General features: G+C 47.1%; 1 protein-coding gene across 1 annotated transcript in view; it reads right to left on the reverse strand.

Moving 5' to 3' along the window:
- CACNA1H (calcium channel, voltage-dependent, T type, alpha 1H subunit) overlaps positions 1-10,930 on the reverse strand; it is a 128,098-nt gene extending 117,168 nt beyond the window's left edge. The window contains exons 1-3 of the mRNA XM_010570604.1: positions 10,823-10,930; positions 7,657-7,790; positions 2,812-2,909 (exon numbers count right to left, since the gene is read on the reverse strand). Of these exons, the coding sequence (XP_010568906.1) occupies positions 2,812-2,909; positions 7,657-7,790; positions 10,823-10,915 (325 nt within the window). The 5' untranslated portion in view covers positions 10,916-10,930. The remainder of the gene's footprint in view (positions 1-2,811; positions 2,910-7,656; positions 7,791-10,822) is intronic.
- Between the last annotated feature and the right edge of the window lie 286 nt (positions 10,931-11,216).

Here is an 11,216-nt window from a genome sequence, read left to right on the forward strand (position 1 = left end):
TTTTTCCCCCCCCCCCCCCCCCCCCCACTAGTATCCTCACTCTTTTTTTCCCAAAAATGGTTAAAATTTATCTCCCTGTGCCAGACAACTTTTTTCCACTCAGCTACTTCTGGTATTTTGGGTTGCTTAGTGGCACCATTCTTGAGATTGAATCCATCTGTTTGCTATCCGCTAAGGGTGCTCTGGGCTCCCAGCAGAATGTCAAGTGTGCCATGGGAAAAGAGCACGAGCATCGGTTAGGCTGAAACGAGGATCAGGATTTCTTTTCGTTCCCATTCCATGTGATGCTTGGTTTAAACCACATGGTAGAAAAATAAAAATAAAGCAGTGAAATGAATTTGAAAAAACAGTGACCACTACTAAAAAAACCCCCTAACTACAGCCCCTGCCAAACATTTAAATCGCAGGACTTATATTTTTCCAGTCATTTTCAAGGAATAATTTCTAATAGAGATGATGTTTTTATTGGCCGGGGTTCTCTTTTCTTTTCTTAACAAATAAAATAAAAATGAAATAATCTTGCGGGTGAATTTATTGTGCCTGGAAGCAAAGAGCTAATAGCACTGGCTGGAACCCAGGAAAGTGCCCAGGCATCATAGGGATAAATTGCCAGGCTATTTCTCATGGGTCCCAGCTTCCCCTGTACAGTGACTGAACACCAGGCTCATCTCTTCTGACCCAGCCATAATTCTTATCTGCTCGACATCCTTTTGCGACTGCCACTGAGCCAAAAACTTTGCTCCTGCCAGTGGTGTGGTGGCCAGGGAAGCATCACTGTCCCAGCGCTGGGGATGGCATGGACGGGGCTGAGTGGGACCCACTGCCGCGCTGCTGGCTGGGATGCAGTGGATGTCCGAGGCAATCCCCCGGCTAAGCTTTAGCATCCCCATGGATGAAAGACTAGAAATGTAACTCTGTTATTACTGGAAACTGCAAAAATACTACAAAATAGAGGGTTGTCGCTATCCATTCTCTGCAGACCCTGGATTATATCAGTCTGAAACAACAAAAGTACTGATGTTAAAAGTGGATGGAGTTAGTGTCTCATAAACAAGTAAAGTCTGTGATTATCTGCCCTCCAGGAACTGAGATATTTCTAAGAATACTGATCCTGCCCTGGCACTTGTTGATGACACTGGTAGTGTTTTAAGACCAGCCTAGCTGCTCATCAAGCCAGGCAACTCAACTCCAAACATAGATTGAGCTCTTTGGGTTTAATCTCACATGCTATTAACAAAAATTTGAATATTTTCTGTTGCCTGTCTTTTGAAAAAACCAAAAATATCGAAGTGGCAAGTGTACCAGAAGACAGCCTAAAAGGCTTACTTCAAATCTTCAGTATCAGACTCCTAAGGAAGAAGAACACAAGCTGGACTCAGATCAAAATTTCACCTAGACTTGGAGGCGTTTGGATCCCTGGGTCTCGGTTTAATAGGCATGTAAATCCTCAAATTCCCCTGGCTTCTGCTCTCAGCCCAGCTGAATCCCAGCTTGAGACTCCCACTATTTCAAGGGAGAGCTACGAAGGGCTTCATGGATTTAAATAACTTCAGAGCGAGCCTGATCCTTGCCCCAGCCTGAAACCTCGGCGGGGCTCCGAGCCGAGCACGTGCCAGTGTCCCTCTGCTCCTCCCTGTCCCAGTGAGGCCACGGAGCCACCGCGCTAAAAACCCTGGGGAAAAACTTTGTGTTGTGCTTTTGGGCTGCTCCGAAACCCTGGCAACAAAACCTCATTAGGAAAACAAAGCTCCGGAGGGTTTCATGGTCCCTTTTAGCCTCTCATTTCTTTTTTGTCTTGTTTCTAACTTCTAATGATGTCATTGTCAAATTTACAGACTTTTTATTTTTTTTTTAAAAAGAAAAATCCTGAAGAATTTGAGCTCAGAAAGAAACTTCAAAGACTCCTGTGTGTAAACATCCATCTGTTCCCTTGCATGTTCATCTGAGGTACTGGAACTGAAACCCTTCTGGGGGAGTTTGTTTTGCTGTCCCTAGATGTGCCGACATGATGGGCAGGATGTTCAGTGAGGACCGGCGGAGCTGTGTCATTCAAACGTGCTTTTAAAAAGAACAGGAAATGTGCTTTTTTAGCAAGGAACCTCTATGATTTCCATAGAATGCTGTTGCATTTTGAATTGAGTGGATTTTGGTTAAAAAATGATGAAAGCGCTATGAAATTAGTACCTTGCAAAGGATTGCTCAGCAGACGGCTGATTCCAGCAGGAAATTATTTCAACTTGTTGGTTCGTCTTTCAAATTGGATTTAGAAGACAAGCAGCTGAAGCCACTTGAAAATGGATTTAGGGGCCACTTGAACTTTCTATTGTGGATGAACCCAATTTTGTTCTACATGACAGCAAACCCTCTGTGGTATTTTACCAGCAACGGAGGCTGCTGTGCTTCTAATCCTGAACACAAAGAAATGGAAAGACCTTAAATAGCTGACAGGAGAAAAAGAACCCATCCAGGGCAAGGAAATTGTTCTTAGAACTGACCTTTCCCCTTTCTTTATAGGAACTTTGTTATTTACTTTGCACTAGGAGCAGAGAGTTACTTGCCTCAGAGTGTTCACAAAAACGTTAGAAAACAGCCCTGAAAGTGTGGCCCCCCCCAGGTATAAAATCTACTCCCTTGCCTTTTACTAACACTGATAATCATAATAAATGATCTCTAACTTGCCATTAAAAATGAAAATAAATGTAGTTGCTCCCAGCAGCAGGAGAGTAGACTACTACTGCAAGGCTTAGCATGCAGAGAACCAGCCGGCCAGCCCGGCAGCGTGGCTGCGGCATGGACGAAGGTGTTACTTACTTGGAACCCTGTTAATGGCTCGTAGTGGCCGAAGTACCCGGACGGTGCGGATCGCAGACAAGCTCACGTTGTGTCCGTCCAGGGAATACTCCATCATGCTGCGGGGGAAAGAGAAAAGGTGTCAGGATGTGGGATGCTTAGTTTCTGGACGTGAGTTGGGGCCGTCGCTGCCTGCGTGCTCTGGGATTCATGGACCAGGCTTCCAAAACCACCCACTCCGTGTTTGCAGCTCATAATGTGCATCACGCTGTCACTGGGGGATATAAGGGATATTTCAGCCTCTGAGAGACTGAAAATACCCATGTGAGCAGCGGTGGTGCAGGGGCCAGCAGGCAAACGTGGTCCCGGGCTAATGGGCTGCAAGCACAGGTAACACATCGGAAAGCAGGACTTGGCACGACAAGGAGTTGCGAAGTCGGGGCCACAGATATCGGGGCAGAGGGGGAGCCCATAACTATCTGCTCAGCTCTCGTAGCCGTGCTGCTCTCCTTTTCCATTAGCTTATCATGCTCCGGCCGGCGGCACAACCACAGCCTTCCTGGGGAGATTACTGCACAACTCCATGCAGCTCAAAGTCAATAAGATATGTCTGATATTATACCCCCTACTAGCAGCGTATTTTCACGCCAGCTTATCTCTTCCCCTATGACAAAAATGTGAATAAGCAAGCCGACAAATGACGTTAAAGTACTTTGGTTTCCGTTTTATTATTAAGAATAGGGAACATTTTCTTTTTCATGCTCCGTCTCCATTTCACATAAACATTTCTCTTCCAGGCTGGAAAGGACGTTAAGTCAAGTCAGTTTTCTTGCTCTTTTATAGCAATGAGTGGCAAATGTGTGTAGTGTTGTTTTTTTAATGGGGTTATGGCTAGTTAGCATGGCTGTAATTACAATTTATGAGTTTGACTACAGGGAAGCACTTGTAAATATGTCACAAATCTCTCACCACGCCTGTTCAAATAACATAACAGCATCAAAAGCAACCCTGTGAGTAAGCTGTTGGATCCCATGGAGAAAGAGCTTTTGTTTTGTTTTATTTTTTTTTAAATAAACAAACAGATATGGAAGGAGGAAGGCAAATACGAGCTGAATTGCTGCAATCAGGCGCTTCAGAAGCTTCAGTGGAAAGAGAGATTTTCAGCTGAAGCATCCTGCAGCCCGGATGGACCAAAATCATTACGTGCCATTAAGAAGCAACAGCCAAATGGACTGAAGCAACAGCTGAGTGGATTTCAGACAACAGCAGGACGAGGTTTGGTGTCGGGCCAGCCTTGCTCAGGCACATCACTGCCCGTGTGCCCATGCTCTGCTCTGCCGGGGCCTTACACTTCGTATTTGATGCCTTGCCCTGCTCTACAAAGTTTAATTGGGACTATCTAGATGTTCTGATGTTTGCTTCTCTTTTGTCTTTGTCCTGAAGCTGTTTGGCATAACCCTGCGATATCACCGGCATTGCACTGAGGCGACTTTGGCCTGTTAGCCTTAATTTGCCGTGCAGAGGCCCTAGTGATTTTGAGCTGTTTTTAGTGATAACCTTCCAGAGATTTTTTTTTTTTTTCCTGAAGTAGTTAGTGAGTCTTTATAAATCAAAACCACCTTAAAGCTCATACGTAGGAACTGAGCCGAACATGATGAATAACTTTAAAACTCAGCATGGCACAAAAACAGGTTTTAAATCTAATGTGTGTTCATTAAGCAGCCAGAGCAGAGCAGTGGGAAGCAGCCCGGAGCCGCACGAAGGACCACACAGTGGGAAAGCCATCGGAAATGCCCGTTCACACCTGCGTCGAGGGGCCTGGAGCCAGCACCAGGTGTCTGCTCTAAACAGACCTTGCAGGAATAGACAAAGCATTGTTTAAAGTCCCTGAAGTGAATACTGCCGAAGCCTGAATCTGTTCGCTGGCGTGGTCCCAATACAGCACGCTCACAATTTATCGGGTGGCTGAGTAAGTGGATTTTAGTGTAAATGATACAGTTTTTGAACTACTAATAGCATGTAAAAGGAGTATGAAATGCTCCAGTGGGAGCTGGTTTTGTACTCCAGAGAGCACATGCAACTATTAGCGTGTTAAAGGGCCAATTCCTGGGGCCTCACTTTTACTCGGCCCTTGGAGTTTCAATGGGGCTGATAAAAGATGAATAATCCAGGATTTGGCCTAGGAAACAGACTTTCTGACCCTGATACTTTGGACTTCTGTGATACTCCATTCAGGATTTGAAAGGAAGTCTCAGGGGGATCTATGCTGCCCAGCGAAGCCAACCTGAAACACTTGATGGATTCCAGACTGCACCTTCTACAAGTGGTGAAAACATCTGAAATGTTCATGAAAAAGTCAAAGGTTTCTTTGTCAAAGCCAAGCTTGGGGTCTTGTTCTCATGTCACACTTGTAAACCAAGAATACCCTGGAAATGCCTGATAGAAACCTGCTGGAGCTGGAAATTTTGCGTATGCAGGGACCGGCGGGCTGGGCGGACTGGCACTTCGTAGGCGATTCCCTACAGCCTCTGGGTACTGAAAAAAAGGGACGCACAAGCCTTTGCGATGTCTTCTACCATGAGCAGTTTCCAGTCCCTCAGCTGTCAAGTTAAAGATGTCCAAAGCATATCATATGAGCCTGCAACATCTCCAGGGACTGGATGCACAAGAAACCTTGCTGGTTTCAGCTCCTGCGGACAACATTTTTGATGCTCGGGAAATGCTTTCAACTTGGCTGCTGGACAGACTGAAAGGTTGTAAGCTCCATTTGGTCTGAAATTTTCCAGGGTACATTTCTCAGGCAAGCAAAACATGAAAGGGCTTTCAGTGCTGGAACAAACTTCAGAGACAAGTTGTTGCTCTAGGCAGAAGTTATGTATATTTTGTAGTTTCCCTGCTTACCTTCCGCTCTCTTTGGTATACTTGCTAGTAAGCCAAATCAGCGTATTTGAGGAGACTGAATGGGACAAAGCAGGCAGCAGTGCCTATCACTTTTTTCTCTTCTTATTACAAAAAGCCTCATAATAACTTCATCACATCTATCCGCTTGCTGGAAAAAACAGCTCTTGTTATTCCAGTAGCGTGCTCCCTGCTAAAACCACCTCCAGTTTTAGGAGCAGGCACTGGATCGAATGGTGGTGGTGGGAGAGGTGAAGAACCCCAGCCCATCGCACAGCTTCTCTTGCCCTCCACCAGTGTTACTGGCCAGCCCAGCTCCCAGCCCAGCGTCCCTTCTGAGAGGTGGGAAATAATGTCACAGCTATGGTTCGAAAACACCAAAATCATCTGGAGATGCCCCAGGATCAGCCAGAGAAGGGGCCGTTCCTCTTCTCATCTTCAGCCCGAGTAATGCCAGACTGGCAGCAGGGCTTCCCGTCGGGGTCTCCTGGTGCTTCTGCTGCTTTCATTCTTCTCAAACACATGCCAGCCATGGAGGGTGGGGAAATGCCCTGGAAAACTACCAAATTGACTCACCAGCCACCTTCCTCCTTGTCCCAGGTGCTACGTGAACAAAGATCCTGGTGCCAAATCTGACTCTGAGGTATGAGCAGAGGGCTCAGCCTTTCTACCCGCATGTGCTATTTTACTCTCCCACTTTGCTGGGATGATCTGTTTGATGATATGGGGACCTCTGCTTGCCCATCAGGAGAGCTCATCCTGCAGGTTCAGCGTCCGGAAACACTGTTGGCACGTTGGTTATGGATGGCAGATTTCTGATCCCGAGTTCCTCCTGCAACCACAGACTTGCTCTTCCCCTACTACTTCTGGCTTAAATGCTGCAGCAGCTTTGGAAAGAAAAAATAATTAACTGCTTCTTTTGTTGTCCCTGCTGTTCTTTCCCAGGCTGTAACTGCACAGGGGTTCAAAGGAAGCTCTGCTCAGGAGAGCTCATGTTTTATTCAAACCAGTAAGGCCGTTCCTAATTGTATTCCAGACAAATAACATGGAGCAAACCAAAACTCCATTAGTGCAGAGAAGACTGTACATCACTAATGTAACGGTAAAAATGCCCCAACATATTACAGGAATGTTCTAATTAACCCCAGGCTGGTCATTACAAACCCAGGAATTCAGAAATAAGACAGAGCTCTGTAATTAAAGCAGTCTATCCCTTTCTAGGGTATACTAAGCACGTAAGAGAGCCTGGGGTTTCTAAAATCCATTTATTTATAGAAAAGTTTTAGACTTGCCAAGCTTTTAATCCATTCCGTTTTACCCTATGGGTGTGGGGGAACTCATGTCAAAAGCACCCAGATCTTCCTTATATCTGTTTATTAACACATCCTGCACAAATAAGCAGCTGTGGGAGACGGTATTAAAATGTAAACCAAGAGAAGTTTACAGGAGGCATTTGCATGCACTTGTAATTTGACTCAACTTCTGGCCAGCTGCTTCCACTGCGACTTCAACCTTCTGAACCAGATTTTTGAGCTAGATTCTCCTTGTTTGACCAATTTCTGCCTCTCTGCTTCACTCTAATGTTGTCACATACCAGGAGCGGGGCTGAGCTTCTGTGTGCTTTTTCCACCCGTTCTGGAGACAGCAGTCTTAACCGCGAGCACTGGGCCATACTGGCCATCACAAGGACTAGATCAGCATGCACTTAATTTGACAGAGATGACACTGGTGAAAGGATTGCTACTGAAAACCCGATGGCTTTTGCCCTGACATTCATACCCCACCCCATAATCCGGCATGGTTGCCAGAGGTGAAACCAAATAAGACTTACGAGACTTTGCCTTGGCTTGAGCCTGGCAGCTTTCACAAGACATTATGAAAACCAGCCAGGACAACCTACAGATTTGGCTCTCTGGGGTTTTCTTGCTTTCACTGCAAACAGCAAATTTATGAGGCTTTGTTACTGACCCCGCCATCACGATGAAGAAGTCCAGGCGATTCCACGTATCTCCAAGGTAACACTTCTGCCCGAAGATCCCCAGAGCCACCATCTTGATGACCATCTCCACCGCAAAGAAAGCGAAAATGAAGTCGTCAAATGCCTGGAGACCAGTAAAAGATTATTACAGTCAGTTCTGCTGTGCTCTCTTATCAGGGAAAGGGAAAGCAGAGACACGAGCGTGACCGCCGCAGAAGCACTCCCTATACCCTGGCAGACACTGCAAGGCAAAGCCCTGGTACCAAAGTGCCACCTACTGAACTCAGAAATAAAATCTGCAGTACCTGATGGGTGATGGCAACCCCTGTCCACTGCCTGGGAAGCTTTAGCAGCTCCTATTAATCTACTGACAAAAATACAAGGACATCAGTGTTGTACAGGCTGGATATTTTTCTTGGCATTTAAAGCCTATGCATTCAACACCAGCTTGTGGTTGGGTCTGTGAGGTCTCAGCAACTTGCAGTGGAAGCTGCGTTTCCAGACTGGGCAGCTTATACCTCCTAGAAAGAATTTGTCCCATCTAACACAGGGGGATGTGCTTCACCTCTGATGCCTTCCTGGACTCCCAAAGGGACCAGGTTCCTACCCAGAGACCCAGACACAGCTGGGAGTGAATATGCCCATCAAGCAGAGGCTGAAGCAGTAACTATAAGGGCAGTTCTGCTGCACGTGAGGAAAGACTGGAGTGGTTCCTCGTGGTGCAGAGCCTCAAGGCACCCTGCTGGCAAGCCTCGGTGCCCAAGCGCAGGAGACTCCTGATGAAGGTAAAAATTTTGGGGTTTAGATTACTGTGAAAACAAGAAGAGAAATTAAAGGTGTGCAAATTAATCCAGTGCTGCCCTATAGAACATGCCTCAGCCTTTACTTAAAGAATGACTTCTGTAGGGTAGTGGGGACTTGGACAGCTGTGATTTCTCCAGCCTTCCTGGAGACTACAGGTACATCCGTGAAATGTGGTTGTACTTGAAGATACCATGAAATGGACTCTGTTGTAAATACTCTTCTACATGTTGCCTGTAAACGTGACCATCAGGAGATACAGGTTGCTTTTAAATCATGTGCAGAGGCTTTGTTGTTTTGAATGACAGACTTGATAAAGCACAGAAACGTCTCGATCTACAGACATGACTGCTGCTGTTCAAATCAGTCTCTTAATGACCATACTGTTGGTATTGTGTCTCTGGCACTTCCATATTGAGCCCTAATGGTAAATTCATGGTAAAATTAACAGAGCATCCACATGGAAGCCAAGTTCCCGCTGTGCATCCACGTACCTTTGCGTGGTTGTGTGCGAGCACCATCTTCTCTGGCTGTTGGCTTTATCAACCAACCTTTCCCTTGATAAACTACACAGAAGTTTTGCTCCATTATTTCAGTTCATTTAATAACTGGCATCTGAATGCCTCCATAAAGAAGCTCAGGCTTTTCTACCTTGTGTTCTGGCTTCCATTCCCTCTTGCAAGCTGTGACAGGGTGAGGGATAATGATGGCTTTACTTGCAGCCCTTTTCTGCCTGCAAACCCTTCAGGATAATACTTTGGTTGTTGCAAATATAGTCAATGTGTTGTAATCATTCAGCTGGTATTAGAAACCAAATTCAGCACCTGGGCTCCTCGCAGACTGTATACATGTCTGTTCTGGGGAGAACAGACCATGCAAAGCTGTGTGACTGCAACCTGAGTAAATTATGAAAAAAAGGAAGCAAATAATGAGCATTCAATAGTGTCACCTCCTCATCCAGGCAGGATTCCCTTTGTCTGCCTGGACATTTTGGCAGGCATCATCCAAACAAAGTCCCACGTGGGTGAATACGTGCAGAAAAACGGCAGGCATTTGGAGTGTAACATTTCAGGAGAGATCGGGCACTTTCTGATGGGCTCTCTGGGGGCAGCTTAGCCCACAGCTGCCTGCAGCGTGACATTTTCTGGTGAAGGAGGTGGACTAGCCACCTCTGGATGCCACTTCACACCAACCCTGAGCCTGACCCTCTGAGACGATCCCTATGCTGGATGCCTCTGGTGGCAACAGTTTCTCCAAAATTGATCTCATTCCATAACAAACCTCTAGTGGCCTCTCAATTCATCCAGTTTACTTGGCTCTGCATTTAACGGATCTTCTTCTAAGGTTGAAAGAAGGTTTGATGATAAACTCTGCTATTCCTGGCATTTGCAAGCAGTTCTTTGAAAGAGGCAGGAGGCACTGGTTGGAAGGATCCCACTGGCCTTCCCGTACGGCTGAAACACTCAAAGGGAAGTAAAGCAGCAGATCTGTGCGGGATTCGGACGAACCAAGCCTGATACACTACCACACGTCCGTAGTCCCTGCCTAGGTTGATGTAATGCATTAGAAACAAGGAAAGTTGGTTCCAAGCCTGAGAACTGAGTTGCTGCAGGAAGCCCAACGCCAAGGTGCAGCCCACGCACCAGATGCTGCCGGGATGTGCTTCCAAAACGAATCCTGTGGGCATATGGCAGCGAGGGGATTGCCAGGACGCAGCGAGGGATGAAGTGCCAAGCGTGATGCCCCACTAAGCTTGGGGTGGCCAACGAAGGTCTGCGAGCTTTGTACACGTGTGCATTTCCCAAAGGTCAGTTATCCTGGCACTTGGCAACGCTGCACTTCAGCTGGCGGGTTCTGCTGGTGGAGTAGAGCAGGTACGAGCCCGTCCCATGCTTTTTGTTCATGAAGAAGGGAATGAAAAGGCAAAGTCACCGGTGCCGTATTGCACAGACCAGACAGCAGCAATCCAAGAGTGACCTGCCTGGGGTGGAACTGACTGACTGCGAGCAAGAGGTTCCCCGCGGCATTGGCCATCCTGTAATTAAAAAGCGTTCAAATCTCCATCGGGAGCTGGATGCCCAGTTTTGAGCCCCCCCTACCCTTATTAAATGTGTAGAGAAAGAATCTTGCTGGGGTAAGTCCAAATCAGGCAGCCTTTGGGTCTCACCTAGGGCCATAGCAGCGGGTCTCCTCGGAGGACGGGCTCTGCTTTATTGGAAAAAACATCCCTACGGGAAGGGCTTTCATGGCTGGATCCTGGGGAAAAGGGACAAGATGGGGTTCCCAGCTCCCAGGACGACCACCCACCCTGCACCCCGCACATCCCAAGCAAGCGGGGCAGCATGGGATCCTTACCTCCAGGATGGTGCACCGCTCAGACTGGCACTCCACGTCCTCGCAGGGCTGGAACATGCCCAGGGTTACGCAGTTCAGGAGGATGACCAGCATGCTGATGTGCTCGAACCAGGTGAGAGGAGGGCGTTAAGGAGAGCACACGCTTCAGCGGCCATTGGGAGCGGGGAAGGTGAGGCACTGTGCTATTTACACGTAAAAAAACCCTTCACTCCTCGTACAAGCAAAGAAGAAAACACCTCCAAACATCCCAGATATTGCTAAGGCTTGAAGTGTTTGGCAACTGAGGAAAGGGCCTTGGAAAGGGTACTCCTGTTGAGATGAAGGGACAAAGGATGCCTTTCATTTCCTACACAGCAGCAAAGCCAGAAAAGTGCAACGAGGTGCACGGCTACGC

Source organism: Haliaeetus leucocephalus, unplaced genomic scaffold (assembly GCF_000737465.1).
Source record: "Haliaeetus leucocephalus isolate CR32 unplaced genomic scaffold, Haliaeetus_leucocephalus-4.0 Scaffold295, whole genome shotgun sequence".
In the NCBI taxonomy this organism is placed as follows: Eukaryota; Metazoa; Chordata; class Aves; order Accipitriformes; family Accipitridae; genus Haliaeetus; species Haliaeetus leucocephalus.